The following is an 18,907-nucleotide window of genomic DNA, read 5'->3' on the forward strand; positions in this document are numbered from 1 at the left end:
TTTTTTAATAAAAAAATGTTTTGACTGTGGATTCACATGCAGTTGAAGGAAAAAATACAGTGAGAGACCATGAACCTTAGCCTAGGTTCCCCTAATGGTAACATCTTAAAAAAAAATGGTAGTATGTCAGGAGTTTCCTGTCGTGGCTCAGAGGTAATGAACCTGACTAGTGTCTTTGAGGATGTAGGTTCAATCCCTGGCTTTGCTCAGTGGGTTAAGGATCTGGTGATGCCATGAGCTGTGGTGAAGGTTGTAGATGGGGCTTGGATCCCGAGTTGCTGTGACTGTGGTTTAGGCCGGCAGCTATAGCTCTTGATTCAACCCCTAGCCTGGGAATTCCATATGTAGTGGGTGCAGCCCTAAAAAGATTGAAAAAAAAAAAAAAAAAAAACAGATAGTAGTAGTATGTCATCCTGGAAGCTGACATTGATGCAGTCAGGATGGATACAGAACATTTTTACATGAGGTTCCCTCCTGCTTCCCTTTAATAGTGACACCACTTCCCTTCTGCTCTCAGCTGCTCTTTAACTGCTGGCAACTACTAGTCTGGCCTTCATTCCACAAATACTACATGAATAAAATATACATTGTATAACCTTCAGAATTGACTTTTTACTCAGCATAATAATGAGGAGAGTCATCTTAGTGGTGTGTATCAGTAGTTTTTTCCTTTTCATTACTGGTTGTATTCTATTATGTGGATTTTCCACAGTTTAACTGTTCACCTGTTTAAGAATATCAGAATATCTGGGTTATTTCCTTTTTTTTTTGTTTTTGTTTTTTAAAGGGCCACACCTGCCGCATATGGATGTTCCCAGGATAGGGGTCAAATCGAAGCTATAGCTGCTCGTCTACACCACAGCCACAGCAATGCCAGATTTGAGCCGCATCTGTGACCTACACCACAGCTCATGGCAATACCAGATCTTTAACCCACTGAGCGAGGCCAGAGATCTAACCTGTGTCCTCATGGATGCTAGTCAGATTTGTTTCCACTAACCATGATGAGACTCTGATTATTTCCTCTTTTTGGCTATGAACATGTCTTTACAGGTTTTTGTGTAAACATAAGTGTGTAATTGCTGGGTTGTATGGTAGTTGCATGTATACTTTTTTAAGAAATTGCCGAACTGTTTCACAAGTGGCTGTACTATGTACATTCTGGCTAGCAGTTTATGAGCGATCAGTTTCTTTGCATCCTTGTTAGCATTTAGTGATTTTTATTTTAAACATTTTAATAGGAATGCTGTGGTAATATCTCATCATGGTTTTAATTTGTATTCCACTAGTTTCACAACCTCACCAGCATTTTGTAAAGACAGGTTGGTTTTTGTTGATTTTAATTTAGAGATTCTAACATATGTAGAGTTATCTCATGAGAGTTTTAATTTGCATTTGCCTCATGGCTAATGATGTTCAGCATCCTTTTATGTGTTTATTTGCTATCAGTAGATCCTTTTCTGTGCACGTGAAATGTCCGTATTTGTCTTTCACCTGTTTTCTGGTTGGATTGCGTGTTTGTTTTTTCTTACTGTTGAATTTTGAGAGTTTTAAAATATGTTTTAGATACTATACCAGTGTTAGATATGTGATTTGCAGTTATTATCTTCCAGTCTGTAGTTTGTCTTTCACGCTCGCAGTCTTTTGCAGAGCAAAAGTTTCTCCTTTTTTTTTTTTGTTTTTAACAGCTGCACCTGTGGCATGTGGAAATTCCTGGGCTGGGGTCTCAGAGCTGTAGCTGAGGTTTATGCCACAGCTACGGCAACACTGGATCTGAGCCTCTTCTGTGATCTTTGCCGCCACTTATGGCAACACCAGATCCTTAACCCACTTAGTGAGGCCAGGGATCAAACCTGCATCCTCACAGAGACAGTGTCAGGTCCTTAACCACTGTGCCACAACAGAGACTCTGCAAAAGTTTTTAATTTTGATGAAGTCCAGTTTATCAGTTTTCCTTTTATGGATTGTGCTTTCAAGTCAGAAGTCTTTGCTTAGGAATAAGTCCCAAAGATATTCCCCTATTTTTTTTTCTAAAAGTTGTAGATTTATGTTTAAGTTCACGGTTCATTTTGAACATTTTTGTTTGTTTTTGGTGGCCTGTGGATATCCAGTTGCTTTAGCACCATTTGTTGAAAAGGCTGTTCTTCCTCCATTGCATGACTTTTGTACTTTTGCCAAAAATAAATTGGGCCTGTTTCTGGGTTCTTTCCTCTTCGTCAGGGCCACGTGGTCTTGATTACTGTGCCTGTATAGTAAGCCTTATTATCAGGTAGGGTGATTATTGCCATTTTATTCTTCTTTGTCAAGACTGTTTTCAGCTCATTTCTAGGGCCTGTGCTTTTCCACATAAATTTTAGAAGAAGCTTTTCTGTGTGTGCAAAAGAAATACTTTGCTGGGATTTTGATGGGAATTACATTAAACCTATAGTTCAGTTTAGGGAGAATTGAAATCTTTTAAGTTTTCCAGTCTTTGGACCTTCCATCCCATTTTACTCTACATTAATTAATTACATATATTTTGACTGCTGCTTGTGTGTGGACCATGTATGGATAGAGATTTCATGATGGAGAATGTTGATCTCTGGGCATTAGACATGAACAGAGGCAAACAGGTGGTAACACAGAGGAGAAGGAATTGCCTTTGGAGTTAGGGTGAATCCTTCATAGAAGAACTGACTTTTTAAACTGGTCTTGGGTAAGTTGGCATTTTCTAGATGAAAATGGGTAAAGGCATTCTTATCCTAACCTCCCTTTTAACTATGAGTCTAATTTTGCTTTTTGTCTTGTTTTGTTTGTTAGTTTGTTTTGCTTTTTTTAGGGTCACACCCATGGCATATGGAAATTCCCAGGCTAGGGATCAAATCAGAGCTACAGCTGCTGGCCTACACCACAGCCACAGCAACAGGGGATCAGAGCCACACCTGCAGCCTACACCACAGCTCATGGCAATGCTAGATCCCCCGCCCACTGAGTGAGGCCAGGGCTTGAACTCATATCCTCATGGATACTAGTTGGATTCGTTTCTGCTGCACCACAACAGGTACTCCCATGAGTCTAATTTTGATCAACAGGACTATTCTGACATTTCAGATTTCTTTCTACTTACTCATTTCTGTGCTGCTGTTTGTGCTCTTGCTCTGATGAAAATTCTTCCCTCACTTTTGTGACTGGAATTCTGTTCATCCATTAAGGCCCAGTTAAATTAGATTTGCCTCCTTCCCTAAAACCAGTCCATAGTATAAACATTTCATAGCATTATTACTAGAAACATTTATTTTCGACAGCTGAGTTTTGTTTTGTATTGTCAGGTCTTATTTATGTATTAGGTTTTTCAGAATCCGAAAGCCCATTTTCTGTAGTATCCACTGGCCAAACGTGGATCAGAGATAATGCAGTGGGGCCTTAATAGAGATCAAGGAAAGCTTTTGTACAAGGTTTAAAAATTTTGTTTATAGAAGGTGTTTTAACCAGATGAGCAAACCTTTTTTTTATAATAAGCTGTGCCCTGAAAAATGACAGTGGTTTTCAGTGGCTGTTCAGATGGTATGTGATGGCCTTTGCTGTGGGGGAATTTCCCTTGCAGAGCTGTAGGCCTAAACTGGGGTCCTGCATTTAATATGTACCGTTTACCTTTACTGTGCTTAACACTCTGTTACTTACTATGGTTGGTTTTAGTTAAGCCTGAAATTTGATTGCATGCTAAATATTCTCAAAGAACGGTCTATAAAATTAACAGTAGGACTGTTACGGAATATAACTTTAAACTTTGATTCAGAAGATGCTACAGTATCTCAGAGTGCCTTCATTGTTGTTAGGAACACTCATCATTTTTTTGGTCGTTTTTTTTTTTGGTCTTTTTAGGGCCACACCCAAGGCATGTGGAGGTTCCCAGGCTAGGCGTCTGATCAGAGCTATAACCGCCAGCCTACACCACAGCCACAACAAAGTATGATCCGAGCCGTGTCTGTGACCTACAGCACAGTTCACAGCAACACTGGATCCTTAACTCACTGAATGAGGCCAGGGATCGAATTTGAGTCCTCATTAATGCTAGTCAGGTTCGCTAACCACTGAGCCACGAAAGGAACTCCTAGGAACACTCATCATTATTTTGTGTAAGTTCTACTGAGTAGTTTGAATTTTTAGGATTTCAGAATCCTTTTATTATAGTAGTGTTGCTTCTTTAAACCAAACACTCTTATCATTGTAATACCATTTGCTGCCAGCCAACTTGCTGCAAAAATTACCTGGTTTATATTTTACTTAACCCCTAATAGTCTACCTCAGAAAGAAGGTGGGACCAGCTAAAACCAATAAAAAGAACAGTAAGGCAAAAGTAACTAGCTCTGACATCTCAGAACCTGTTATAGGAAGCTGCAGGCAACCAAAACTTGTGTAATGGGTGTAAGATTAGGCAGATATGTGGTTTAGAGTAGCTTAGAAATAAGTTCTGTGTTTACAAATTTAATGTATAAATTAGGTGTATCAATACATATTATGTATCATAAATCAAGTGAGTTAATATTTATAGACCAGCCTAGCCCTTTAGTACTACATTATTATTATTATTATTTTGTCTTTTTGCCTTTTCTAGGGCCACTCCTGAGGCATATGGAGGTTCCCAGGCTGGGGGTCCAATCAGAGCCATAGCCACCCACCTACACCACAGCCACAGCAACACAGGATCCGAGCCGCATCTGTGACCTACACTACATTAAATATTTAAGTTATAAAGGGGTTTTCCACAGATCAGTGAGAGAAAGGGTACGATTAGTCAGTGTAATTTATTGCAACAAATTAGAGGACTGGAAAAAAGCTTCTACATTCAAAATAATTGGAGATGAAACCCTAAGATCCCAATAGATTAAAAAGCAGATTTCAGAAACAGTCTATTTCAGGAAATAGACCTGGGTAACAAACATGGAATAAGTTCAGCTTCACTAGTGGGGAGGTGTCTGATGAAGTGGGATAGGTTTTTTTTAGCAAAGTTTATTTAGTTGTAAAAATTATTACATGATTGTACCTATTATGGGTACATGATTGTACCTATTACAGGATGAACTGGCCACTCCATTGCTGGATCAAGAGTGTAAGTTGTTACTAGCTTTGGAAATCGACAATATAGCAACCATATGAAGAGCCTTTACTGTACTTAAAATCTTAGACTCATTAATTCTTCTAAGAGTATGTATTCTAAGGCAGTAAACCTAATCAGCCCTCTGATAGAAAGTTTATATAAAAGAATATCTTACCACATTGTTTTATTATTTAAAAGTAAAGCATTGTATAAGAATAGAAATTTAGTTCTAAATTGTATCATCTACAGGGTGACTTAAAACAATTAAAAAGGTAACTGGTTAATTTGTAACACTTAGAGGAAAATTTTTGGTAAATGAGAAAGGGTAGAAAATGAAAAGTAGAGGAGATCAAACTCAGCAAAGCACAGAAAAAATGCTAGAAGCAAATATAGTGTTAACTTTCCTTGGGCATGGAACTATGAGTGATGTCTTCTGCTTTCCAAATTTTTCATTCTAGGGATGTTTTTCCTAGACTAGAGAATAACCTTTAATTCTCTAATTTGGTATTATTTGTCTTGGGAAAGATGGAATTACATCAGAGCCCTTTTTTTTTTTTTCTTTTAGGCTCAAGACTTTGGTCTAAAAATATACTTGATAAGATAGGTTGCAGAAATAAGGAAACTAAATTACCTACGTAAATTTTTTGAATCATAGTGTGTGGTGGATTGAATTTTGTTCCTGGAAAATCTGCTTCCCCTCCCTAGGGGAGGATTATACTTCCCTGCTTGTTGACATCAGGTGTGACAGTGTGAGCAGAGACAGTCTGCCTCACTTGGGGGATGAAGCTCTAAGGCCAGGTTGTGCTTCTTTACACCCTCTTTTTCTTTGCTGCAATGACCGGCAGTGTTCCAGACAGGCTGCTCCATCAGCCTGGATCCCAGAGTAAAGATGACACAGAGCCATAGGTCCAGGGACAAGTGGGAATGTAGATGAATGTGCTTCATGAGCGAAAAATAAACTTGTGAGTCACTGAGATTTTTTGAGGTCCTATGTGACTGTAGCATAACTTTTACCCTATGCTCTCTGAGCAGTATCTGAAGTAGTGGATAGGAAAATACTTAAAACAAGTACAGTATATATTTTGTTTTAGTGTCCCTGAAGTGGGAGTCTGGCTGTATTTTTAGATCAGAGGTTGGCAAACATTTTCCGTGAAGGGCCAGAGCTTTTGGGCCTTACACTCTGTCCCAGCTACTCAGCCCTGCTGTCGTGGCCCTAAAGCAGTAAATGAACAAAAGCAGCTCCTCCAGTAAAACTTTATGAAACAAGTGAGCCTGGTTTGGTCCAAGAGCCCTAGTTTGCTGGCCTTGTTTTATTTATTTATTTAGTCTTATGTCCTTTGTAGGGCCACACCTGAGGCATATGGCGGTTTCCACGCTAAGGGTCTAATCAGAGCTGTAGCTGCCCGCCTATGCCAGAGCCACAGCAACTCCAGATTGGAGCCGTGTCTGCAACCTACACCGTAGCTCACGGCAATGCCGGCTCCTTAACCTACTGAGCGAGTCCAGGGATTGAACCCGCAACCTCATGGTTCCTAGTCGGATTTGTTTCCGCTGCGCCACAGCAGGAACTCCGCTGGCCTTGTTTTAGACCCCAGCCTCAGAATCCTGGCGTTGGGAGGAACTTTAAGTCTTCAAGTTGAGCATTCCTTCTTTACTATTGGAAGGTGGGAAGCTGCTGAGTGTCAACCAACTAGTGATGGCACATCCGCACCAACTCTCAGGACTTTGCTCTTCTGTCCACTGTTTTCCTAATGCCACATTTCATTGGAGTGGAGACAGTACTTGCTTCTAAGTACTTTCTGTTGTGTGACTTTAAACTTGTTAAATTTTGTACTTGTTATGTGTACCAGACATTGTGGTTTATTTAATAAAGATAAGTGAGTTATTGACTTATTTTTTTCCTATGTTGTGCTAATTTATGTATATGTATTTTTTTCCTTCTTTACATTTTCCTGCTTTATTTCCTTTATCCATAAAATTGAGTGTGATAGGACCTGCTTTGCTTTTCCTCACAAGTTTGTGAGGGAAAATAATCTTCACATTTTGTTTGCTGGGCATAATGGTTTTAGTGCTTAGAATTGTACAATAGCTTTGTAAGGGATCTTAAATATCATCTAGTCATGCCTCTCATTTTGCAAATGAGGACACTGAAGCTAGTGAGATGAGTTAGCTGCCCAAGATGTCATGACTCTTCAGTGTTAAACTACACCTGGAAACCAGGCTTCCTGGTCCAGGGCTGCAGCCTGTGAAGGCTGATCAGATATGAGGTTATGGAGACACAGTCAGGAGCCTGATTGCACCTGCCCCACAAGCTGTGTCTGACTTTGGAAAGTTGCCTTAATCTCTCCATTCTTTGATTTGCTTTTCTATAAATTTTTCTGCCTATATAATTGATACCATATATAAGAAACTTTTAGAATGCATTAATGAATAAATAATTTGCTTGTTTAAAAAGTTTAGTAGAACTTTAAGGAAAATAATTTGATTGGTGAATGTCCCTTGGGGGAAAAAAAATCTTTTGGAGTTCCCTTTGTGACTCAGTGGGTTAAGAACTCGACATAGTGTCCACAAGGATGTGGGTTCCTTGGCCTTGCTCAGTGGGTTAAGGATCTGATATTGCTGCAGGCTGTGGCATAGGCCTACAGCTGCAGCTCAGATTAGACCCCTAGCCTGGGAACTTCTATATGCGGTAGGTGTAGCCATTTAAAAAAAAAAAAGTTTGGAGTTCCCTTGTGGCCTAGCAGGTTAAGGATCTCTGGCATTGCTACTACTGTGGCTTAGATCACTGCTGTGGTGTGGGTTAGATCCCTGGCCCAGGCATTTCCCAGGCATGACAATAGATAGCCAGATAGATAGATAGATGATAAATCAATCTTTTGTTAGAACCAGTGCTATTTTTTTTCTTGTGGTAAAAGTCTTATTTGAGAGCTGCTGAGCCTCAGAGACAGGCTCTTAATCAAAAAGTCACTGGATGATTTTTGTTGGTTAGGTTGCTTTAAAAAAAAAAAAAAAAAAAAAAAAACCAAAACAGTGTACTTAAAAATAGTATGTACAATGAGGGTGTAAATAGAGTTGAGGGGTGTTAATTTTATTAACTTACTATTTGAATCGGTCCATTTTAGCTTCATTAAACGTGTTTATACCAATGTGGGAAATGGAGTGGCTATTTGGTCTCCAAAAGCTTTTTAGTTCTGACATTTTCTGCAGTGTAACATCTCTTGTAAAGATGTGGAGGTTAGAATTTCCCTGTGTAATTTTTCTGTTTTGTTTGGTTTTTCATTTGCTTACTCCTTGTTAGTGCCTCAAAGACACTTTTGGAAGAAAAGGTACTGGAGGGTGGGCAATACCAGAGGATTTATTTGTGAGTGGGATTGTAGAGTGGAAACACCTGATTTTTAGGTCGAGAGCGGCCTCAGCCCTGGCATTCCTGGCTTCTTCCTGCTTTGGGCTGGAGGTGGTTATCCTGGTGCTCACGCACGTAGTAGGTGACACGGAGTTGTTACTACATGCATGGTGCTTTTCGTAGCAGTTTGTAATTGTTAGCTCTTCTAATAGCCTTCTGAGGCACTGTTGTCATCCCCAGCTTACATGTGAGAAAACTGAGACCTGAGGGCCACACAGTTTGCTAGGAATTGAAACCCCTCAGGTTCTTAAAGACTCCACTTTAGAGTCAGTGCTGTGTGGCCTAACTTGTAAGTGAATAAGTATTTTGAGAATGGAGGTTTTAGTACCACTTGTACTCCACTTTTGCTAGAGGGGTGAACTCCAGGCAGAAGTCTGTGGTTCATTGCAGCTGTCTTTTCAGCAATGCTGCTGAGCACCTGCCTTGTGCAGCCGTGTGGAAATAAACAAGACAGTCATGGTTCCTGCACTCGAGGGGCACACGTTCAGGGGAAGCCTAAGAGTAAACAAGTAACCCCTGTCATTGGCACTATGAAGACTGCTAACAGATGTGGTAGATTGCAGGGATGAGGGCCTGTATGTATGTCACAGAACAACCAAAATGAGGGCAACCACCAGCTACCGTGCAGGTCAGGCTCTTTGGGCTGAGGAGTGATTCCTGGCTGCTGTCTGTTTGTGTGCTGTTGGCAGTTGTGTTCATGTTCAGAAGTTTTAGCCACTGTGCGGTCCACATGTACTGTCTTCTTTGAACACTGTTTTGTGTAGGGTCTGAGGCAGGAGCCTCAAGTCATAAAGTCATATACTCGAAAGGAGTTCTGATCTCATCACAGCTTATAATAACAACAATTTATGTACATTTTATTTTTATCTAACAATTTATTAAAATTTCTTATTGCATTATCATTAATTTACAATGTTGTATTAGTTTCAGGTGTGATATTTTTGTCTGGTATCAGGATGATGGTGGGCTCATAGATGAGTTTGGAAGTGTTCCTTCCTCTGCAATTTTTTGGAATAGTTTCAAAGGGAAAGGTGTTAACTCTTCTGTAAATTATTGGTAGAGTTCACCTGTGAAACCATCTGGTCCTGGACTTCTGCTTGTTGGGGGTTCTTAAATTACTGATTCAGTATCAGTATTGCTATTTTTTCTGTTCATATTTTCTATTTCTTCCTGGTCTTGGGAGATTGTTCCTTTCTAAGAATTTGTATGTGTTTTCTAGGTTGTCCTTTATATTGGTGTAGAGTTGTTTGTAGTAGTCTTCTAGGAGCCTTTGTATTTCTGTGGTGTTGGTTGTAGTTTCTGCTTTTTCATTTCTGACTTTATTGATTTGGGCCTTTTCTCTTTTTTGAGACTTTTCTTGTTTCTTGAGGTGAGCTTGCATCACTATAAACTTACCTCTTAGAACTGCTTTTGCTGTGTCTCATGAGTTTTGGATTGTTGTGTCTTCATTTTCGTTTATCTCTAGGTGTATTTTGATATCTTCTTTGATTTCTTGAGTGTCTATTGGTTTTTAGTATCATATTGCTTAGCCTCCACGTGTTTGTGTTTTTTTGCAGTTTTTTTTTCCTTGTAGTTGATTTCTAGCTTCTTAGTATTGTGTTGGAAAAGATGCTTGATATTTCAGTTTTCTTAAATTTACTGAGTCTTGCTTTGTGGCCCAGCATGTGATCTCTTTTGGAGAGTATTTCACATTCAGTTGAAAAGACTATATTCTGCTGCTTTTGGAAGGAATGTTCTATAAATAGCGGTTAAGTCCATCTGGTTTAATGTGTCATTTAAGACCTACGTTTCCTTATTGATTTTCTGCCTGGATGATCTGTCCATTGATGTAAATGGGGTGTTCAGGTTCCCCACTATTATTGTGTTACTGTCAGGTTCTCCTTCTGTGTTAACATTTGCTTTCTGTCTGCCACACTCATTTCATCCTTACAGCTATATTTATTTGTAAAGAAAGAGAAGAGAGCTTAAGGAAGTTAACAAGTGCTTGTCTAAAGAATGTTAAAGCCATGATTAAACCCAGGTCAGTCTGGTTCTCTACATCATCTTACCTTTTAACTAGATTGGTTCTCATGGTCCACTTCACACTAAAGAATTTTCCAGAGTTTTCAGAATTAAACTTGAAGGAGCTCTCTTAACTTCATCCAGTGAAAACAATGAACTCTCCAACTTTTCCAATTCCAAATTTCTGCAGTAGTTAGAGTTCAGAGAGAAGCTCTAGTGGAGGGGAAAGTGTACAATGAATGTGAGTGCCAGGAAGATGTGCTCCTGACAGCTTGCTGTTTGCTGTTTAAGTCATGTGACAGAGCATTGCATCTAGCCTTTCACTGTTGTTTTATAGGATCAACAGGTGCTTTAATATTAGGTAGAGAATGTAAGTCAACTATAAATTCCTGACTGGCCAGCTGTCTAGTTTCCACTATTTTATATGAAGTCATTGTGATGCTGAGTTTAGTTGTGGTCCCTAACCCCTGAAAACTTCAGTTGTGAATTTTGAATTAATTTTATTTAAAAGTTGTTTTCACTTCTCTTCCAGTGTACTATTCAATTTGGTAGTCACCAGCCACATGTGTTATGCACATGAAATGTGACTAGTCTTAAGTATATGTGTGTTGTGAAGGCAAAGTAGTGCTGTATTCTGCTAACTTAGTATGAAGAAAAGAATATGGAATATCCCAATTTTATATATTGATTACATGTTGAAATGATGATATTCTAGATTTATTGAGTTAAATTACTGAAATTAACTTTTATTTATTTATTTATTTATTACTATTTTTAATGAGACTGCTAGAAAATTTTAAATTGTGTATGTGGCTTGTATTTGTGGTTAACAACTGTATTTCTGTTGAGCAGTGCTATTGTATTCAGTCAGTACATCAAATGAATTCTGTAAGATAAGAATTTACCAAGAAGTAATCAAACCTGGCATGTTTCTATGTGCTTTTGTTAGCTTTTTTCTTCCTCTAAAGACCAAAACTCACAGCATTAGAATAGTTATCATTATAAGGGTATTTATTTAAATACTTGGACCTGCATTATTTGTGCTTGAAGGAACTCTGTTGCTTGAATAATAAAGTAGACACACAGCCTCCTTGAGATGCCACCCGCCACCCCTGGGGTACAGCTGGTACCAGGGGAGGTGTGGTACAGCGTTTTCATTAGGATAATAGGTGGAAGAAATAAAAAAGCTATTGAAAATAATTGGTTTAGTGTGATACAGGTAATACCAGTCATAACATAACTTTAGTGAGTCAGACTTTTTTTATGGGAAAGTATAAACCACATTGTTTCTTGTTAGGGTAATATCTGTTGTTTTATTAAAAATAAAATCATCTGAAACAGAATTGGGAAAAACGCTGTTTCTTGGTCTGCAATTCTTTTTTTTTTTTTTTTTCCTTTTCTTTTTTTCTTTTTAGGGCCATACCCGAGGCATGTGGAAGTTCCAAGGGTAGAGTCAAATCGGAGCTATAGCCATAGCCACAGCAACACTGAATCCTAGCCGCCTCTTCGACCTATACTACAGCCCATGGCAATGCTGGATCCTTAAGCCATTGAGCAGGGCCATATCCTCAGGAACACTGTCTTGGGTTCTGAACCTGCTGAGCCACAACAGTAACTCCTGCAATTCTTTTTTTTTTTTTTTTGTATTGTTTAAGTTTATTTTTCAGCTTTGATGCACGTTCATACTAGGAAACTATATAAGATTATTTTAACTTTTCTAATATTTTCTTTTCTTTTTGTCTTTTTAGGGCCACACCTGCAGCATATGGAAGTTCCCAGGCTAGGGGTCTAATCAGAGCTACAGCTGCCAGGCTACGCCAGAGCCACAGCAATGCCAGGTCCAAGCCACGTCTGTGACCTACACCACAGCTCATGGTAACACTGGATCCTTAAACCACTGAGCAAGGCCAGGGGTCGAACCTGCTACCTCAGTGTTCCTAGTCAGATTCACTTCTGTTGTGCCACAACGGGAACTCCTCCTTATATTTTCTTAAAAGTTTAAATTACAAGTTTCAGAGGAGTAAAGACTATTAAGTTTTATAGTAAGTCTGTCATAGTAAACAATTTTAAACATAAGATATAAATATCAAGGTCACATGGCTAAGTGTACAAAATGTTAAAAAAAATTTGCACTCTCATTAGTATTTGATTGATCATAGAGGTGGTGCTCTGCTCCTCTAGGCATCTCTTGGCAGTAGATGGTTTTGATTGGCTGTCTCCAGCAGCGGGGAGAATCAGATGTGCTAAAGCAAAGGGGCTCTATCACTGTGTGATTTTGCTCCCCACTTTGTTTACTGGTAGCACAGCTAAGGAGAAAGTAAACCAGTGATATGTCCTTTAAGTCATCCTGTTTAAGAGATTGTTCAGCTGGAGCTCTCTACTTTCTTCTGTGTGAAACTTTTCATATATTTTCATTTGAATTTTACAGATCCATCTGCTGAAGAACTGAGAAAGCTAATGATGTTGCATGGAGGCCAATATCATGTGTATTATTCAAGATCCAAAACAACACACATTATTGCTACAAATCTTCCTAATGCCAAAATTAAAGAATTAAAAGGAGAAAAAGTAATTCGACCAGAATGGATTGTGGAAAGGTAAGTCTAATTTTAATTAAACTAATGAATTTTAAAAATTGCAATACTTTTTATTTATATTCTAAACACTTATCTAACTTGCATTGCTTCTTGAGACTGAAGAGTCGTCACTGTCTTAAGCAGTACTGTGCTCCTTAACCTCATATGACAGTTCGGGTGGCCGGGGGTTTGCTGTCCGTGTTCTTTGCAACCTCATCTGCCCAGGAATAGGGGCGGTGACTCGAGTAAGCAGCCGGAAGCAGTGATGGGAGGGGTGGACTCAGCATGTCGTTCACTCAGCAAATATTTGTACACCTGTTATGGGCAGGCACTATTCTTTTTATTTAAAAAACATCAGTGAACAAAACAGAGGTCCCTCGCCTACCTTTTGGAGCTTACATTCTATTGGGGAAAACAGAGAATAAGTAATATATTAGTAAATTTATATCATATGTTAAAAGTTAGTACATGCTAGAGTTCGCGTTGTGGCACAGTGGTTAATGAATCTGACTAGGAACCATGAGGTTGCAGGTTTGGTCCCTGGACTTGCTCAGTGGGTTAAGGATTCAGCATTGCCATGAGTTGTGGTGTGAGTCACAGACGCAGCTCGGATCTCACGTTGCTGTGGCTCTGGCGTAGGCCGGTGGCTACAGCTCCGATTAGACCCCTAGCCTGGGAACCTCCATACGCTGCGAGAGCGGCCCTAGAAAAGGCAAAAAGACAAAAAAAAAAAAGTTAGTACATGCTAAGGGAGGAAAGATGATCAGGACCTGGAGGTGTAGACCTGGAGTACTAGGAGAGGGGAGCAGATTGCACTGTTACTCATTCCCACTTGGCAGTTATTATTGTTCCTTGGCTGTCAGTTTGGAATTTATGTTGCCAGTCAGTGGTGGCCATTCAAATTAACTTCCTCAGTTTAAATGTGTCACTAAAACTTTGGTGATAAGCCAGAATTTAAGTGTTTCATATATAATATATATGAATGAATGCTAGATTTATGAACGTTAAAAGCGAAAGTATTAAAGTCCTAATTCTCTATATGAATAGATTGTAATCATTGCATAAGAGAATGGTCAGATTGTATAGTGGAGTGTTAATGAAACAACCTTAGAAATTATTTTTTTAAGTCAACGGCCAAGCTCTTTTTCTTATCCTAAATTTCATTAATTCTAGTACCTTCCATTAATTTATTCAGCAGATTTAGAATTGCTCACTTCCTTTGTATAGCAGATTTGTGAGAGGCAATATATTGTAGTGGAAAGGCTGTGTTTGGGCTGTGGAGATGTAACCTGGATCTGTGTTGCAGCTCAGCAGTTTAGTAACCCTGTGATCTTGTGGAGCTGGGGGAACAGTTCTAAACTTTGTCTCTTCATTTGTAAAAGACAACTATTGTCATCCCACTATGGTTATGTGAGAACTAGAAATAATTTGTGCAAACTATCTACTGCAATGCCTTACACATTATAGAGGCATAATATGTAAGGAGCTACTGTTATTTTTTTTCTATAAACTAGCAAGTATTAGAAAATAAATTCCAAAAAGTCAGGTGTGCATTTTTTTAAAAAAGGCATTTGACTATATCAGAAAGCCAAATTATTCTAATAGATTGAGGTTTTTTAGGGCCGCACGTGTAGCATATGGAAGTTCCCAGGCTAGGGGTTGAATCGGAGCTGCAGCTGCCAGCCTATCCACAGCCACAGTGATGCCAGATCCAAGCCGCGTCTGTGACCTACACCACAGCTCATGGCAATGCTGCGAGCAAGGCCAGGTATCGAACCCGCATCCTCATGGACACTAGTCAGGTTCTTTACCACTGAGCCACAATGGGAACTCCATTGAGTTTTGTCGTTGCTGTTTTCTCTTTTTTGGCCATGCCCTCAGCATGTGAAAGTACCCGGGCCAGGGATTGAATCCAAGTTGCTGCAAGCTACACCACAGCCGCAGCAATGCCAGGTCCTTAACCCACTGTGCTGGGCTGGGGATCGAACCTTTGCTGCTGCAGAGACAACGCCAGCTTCTTAACCTTCTGTGCCATGGCGGGAGCTCCCAGATTAAGAGTTTTTAAGCCTCGGCAGATTAAGTTGTTGGCTGGTCCCTAGAACATCTCACTGATCCTTGTTCTGTGTCCCCATGACCCAGCCACTTTCCGTTCATTATATGGGATTCATGAGCATGGCTTTTAGCCATGCAACTCCTTAGAAAAGAATTGTGAGGTTTGCACTGTAAGAAATTAGTATCAGGAGTTCCCTTGTGGCCTAGTGGTTAAGAATTTGGCATTGTCACTGCTATGGCTCAGGTTAGTTCCTTAGGATCCTTGGTCTGGAAACTTCTGCATGCTGCAGGTGCTGCCAAAGGGAAAAACAAAGTATCATTCCAGAGTTTAACTGTGTTGTCACTTAAATACAGTCCTTTCACCGTGCTAGGGCTAGAATTTGGATCAGGGAGTATTAGCTTGGCTTTGGAGGAATGGGGGAGGTCCATGAATGAATGTGGGGATAAAAGGGGCTCTTGCTGGTGGGACTTGACTTGCTCAGAAAGTGGGCTTCTTTACAGCCCTTTTTTTAACCTGTTCTTCCTGCCCTGAGTGCAGCTAGAGAGAGAATATAATAAAAGATGCCGCTGAGGCAGTTACAGGTTATAACATTCATCCTAATGGATTTTATTTTAGTTTGAAATCAGGCTTAATTGTCTGTTTTTAAGTAACTGAAGTGACTTTGGAATCATGATTATATGGCCTATTTGCTTTATGTTATATGTGAGAATGCAGGGCTAAATGAAGTTAACTGATTTGCCCAAGAATGACAATTCAGAATCCAGATTTTCTGACTCATATTTGGGTCTGTTCTTTGCCATTTATTCAAGTTGTTATAGGTAAATTGGCCCATGTGGAAATGGATCAGTGTGGGCTTTACCCTAATATGTGAGATAAATGCCCAGTGTCTACCATGTCAGAAGCTTGGGCTCCTTCTTTCACACTCTAATCCCAGTCTTGTTAGTCTTGTCTCCTTCTCAGCAGTATTTTAACTAGATTTTTTTTTTTTTTTTTTTTGTAGGTCCACACCCTTGGCAAATGGAGGTTCCCAGGCTAGGGGTTGGATCAGAGCTACAGCTCACAGCAGCACCAAATCCCCTACCCCACGGAGCAAAGCCAGGGATTGAACCCACATCCTCATGGATACTAGTTGGATTCATTTCTGCTGTGCCACCACGGGAACTCCTTTAATGGGATTTTATACTTGGAAATGTAAACATTGTATTAGCTGTTTAACTGATGATACATGATATTCTCTTCTATAATTAGTTTTCCTGTTTTGAGTTGGAGCAGTTGAGAAGCAGCCACAACTTCTGTGCGTGTGGGATGATTGCTTTGATTAGAATTCCCTGGTGTCTGTGTAGGTGCCATTAAACCTGAGTTCATGTAGGCATGATTATGGGGCCACAGCTTCTCAGGGGCAGGGGAGTCCTTTAATGAGGAGCCTTTGTGCATTAGTTTAAGGTCTGAGATTATGTTATTGAAGCCTTTGCCTTGTAAATCTGATGTTTGCATATGGTATGGTAGAAGTTAGTGATTTTCGATTTTTTGTCTTAATCCTTTAGACAATTTTACATTGAAACTCAGAAGTATTTCTGAGAAACTGCTGTGTTTAACCATACTGCTCATCAGGCCTGAGTGCATGGGCCTCAGTTAGGCAGAGTCTTCCATGGCATGGGGCCTGCCTCCTCTGCTGTGGAGGTCTGCTGTGAGCTGAGCGGTGATGGAGCTTCATGCTGACTCGGAGAGGGGGGGTCTTCTGATAGGAGTGTCTGGCTCCCGTCAGCATGTCCTTTCACTCTCAGCTCCCACCTTGTATGTGTTAGGGCATCTGTCATCTGCTTGTGACACTCTGAAGACCTCATACCTCATATAGACCACAGCTTTGTTTCTAATTACGTTCCTTGTAAACACTAGAGTGCTTACGCAACTCAAAAGGGTGGTTTTGTTTTTGTTTGTTTTTGAATTTTTTGGCTATGCCCGTGGCATGCAGACATTCTTGGTCCAGGGATTGAACCTGTGCCACAGGAGTGACCTGAGCTGTAAATGGTCCGGATCCTTAACCTTGCTGCTTCACAAGAGAATTCCAAGTCAAATAAAAGTTGATTACAATTTTATGTCATGATTTTTTTTTTTCACTTACATTTTCGAGACTTGCCTCAATTCTTCTTGGAAAATGTGCATGAGTCTAGCTTCTGATATGGCTTTTGTTTTTGTTTTTTTTAATTAATCTTGGGTTGTTTACTTTTTTCTCTCACAGCAATACAGAATTCTTCTGAAATTATTTTTACTTGGCCAACTAACCAGTATACATGTTTCAGTTCTCCCTCAATGACTTGATGTAGGTGATATTTTATTAGAAAATAGATAGTCACAAACTAAATAATTAATATGAATAGCTTAACTTTCAGTATCTATGGTAAAAAATAAAAAGCAATCTGGACCTTACATGCTGAAGGGCAAAAAGTCACATACATATGTTCACACCCATTATTTCCTTTTCTGAGCTTGGTGAGTGGTTGGAAAGGTTAGATAATGGGGGAAGGGGGCAAAAGGAATTTTAATTTTAAATGCATGAAGATGATTTTTGCTTGGAGTTCCTGTGGTGGCTCAGTGGTAATGAACCCAGCTAGTATCCATGAGGACACAGGTTTGATCCCTGGTCTTGCTCAGTGGGTTAAGGATCCGGCATTGCCGTGAGCTGTGGTGTAGGTCACAGATTTGGCTTGGATCTGGCATTGCTGTGGCTGTGGTGTATGCTGTTGGCTGTAGCTCTGATTCTACCCCCAGCCTGGGAACCTCCCATGTGCTGAGGTTGGGGCCCTAAAAAGACCAAAAAAAAAAAAAAAAGATGATTTTTGCTAAATGGTAGAATAATAGGCAAAAACAGCTTGGTTTTTCCTTGGCATGTAATGACTTCGTTTCTTGTCTTAAATCTATTTTTGAGCGAGGAAGAAGATGGGCATATGGGTATACATACAACAAGTGTTAGATACTGTTTTTCTAGTAGCAAGTGACTTGGGACATTGACCGAAAACATAAAAGCAGTTGATATATAGAACTGCTTCATCTAAAAAAATGCTATTATTATAGCTATAATAAAAAGTTTGAAATGGAAATTAATGTAGTGATTTGTTGTTGTATCTTAATTTTTGCAAACTTTCCCAGATTCTGGTTATAACTGTCAGTGTAAATTCTTTGTCAGCATAGGGAACAAGGCAATGATTTGGAGAACTGTTAGATACAAAGTTTTGCTTTAGAGATAACTTTACCGGGGCTCTAGGACAAAGCAAGAATTAAGACTCTAAGGTAACCGAATACTTCACTTGCAGTGAGTATGTGTCTGATCTATTGTGTAGAATGTAAACTCTTTAATATATCAATATATTTTCAGTGTACATGGAAAGAAAACTCACTATGTAAAGAAGCCATGATGCCATGTCATCATAATTTCTTTTGGTAAAGCGAAACTCGTTTTTGTTTTGAAATTTGGATTTGGATATTTGACCCTTTTTTTTTTTGGTAGGAAAAATAGAAAACATAGATACAATTCCTTTGACTTTGGATAAGCAGTGAAATTAAAAAATGTTAGAATTTAATGCCTGAAAGATTTCTTAAAAGATCTTTTAAAAATACACTTTCAGATAATGTTTCTCTCCCTATGTCTATAGATGGATAAGTGGATAAGCAGGGGTAATAGGAATGTACAGCAAGTATATAGTGGTTTGGGCTTGAAATTAGAAGAATTTCTTGTCTAACTGTAGTGCATTGGGCTTTAGTTCCTTTTACTAGGTATCTCTGAGGATGTCTGCTTTGAG

General features: G+C 39.4%; 1 protein-coding gene across 8 annotated transcripts in view; it reads left to right on the forward strand.

The window, feature by feature from the left end:
- REV1 (REV1 DNA directed polymerase) overlaps positions 1 to 18,907 on the forward strand; it is an 85,282-nt gene that overhangs the window by 27,607 nt on the left and 38,768 nt on the right. For all 8 annotated transcript variants that reach the window (XM_047781445.1, XM_047781444.1, XM_047781439.1 and 5 more), the window contains one exon: positions 12,910 to 13,078. In XM_047781445.1, coding sequence (XP_047637401.1) covers positions 12,910 to 13,078 — 169 coding nt within the window. The remainder of the gene's footprint in view (positions 1 to 12,909; positions 13,079 to 18,907) is intronic.

Source organism: Phacochoerus africanus, chromosome 5 (assembly GCF_016906955.1).
Source record: "Phacochoerus africanus isolate WHEZ1 chromosome 5, ROS_Pafr_v1, whole genome shotgun sequence".
Taxonomy (NCBI): Eukaryota; Metazoa; Chordata; class Mammalia; order Artiodactyla; family Suidae; genus Phacochoerus; species Phacochoerus africanus.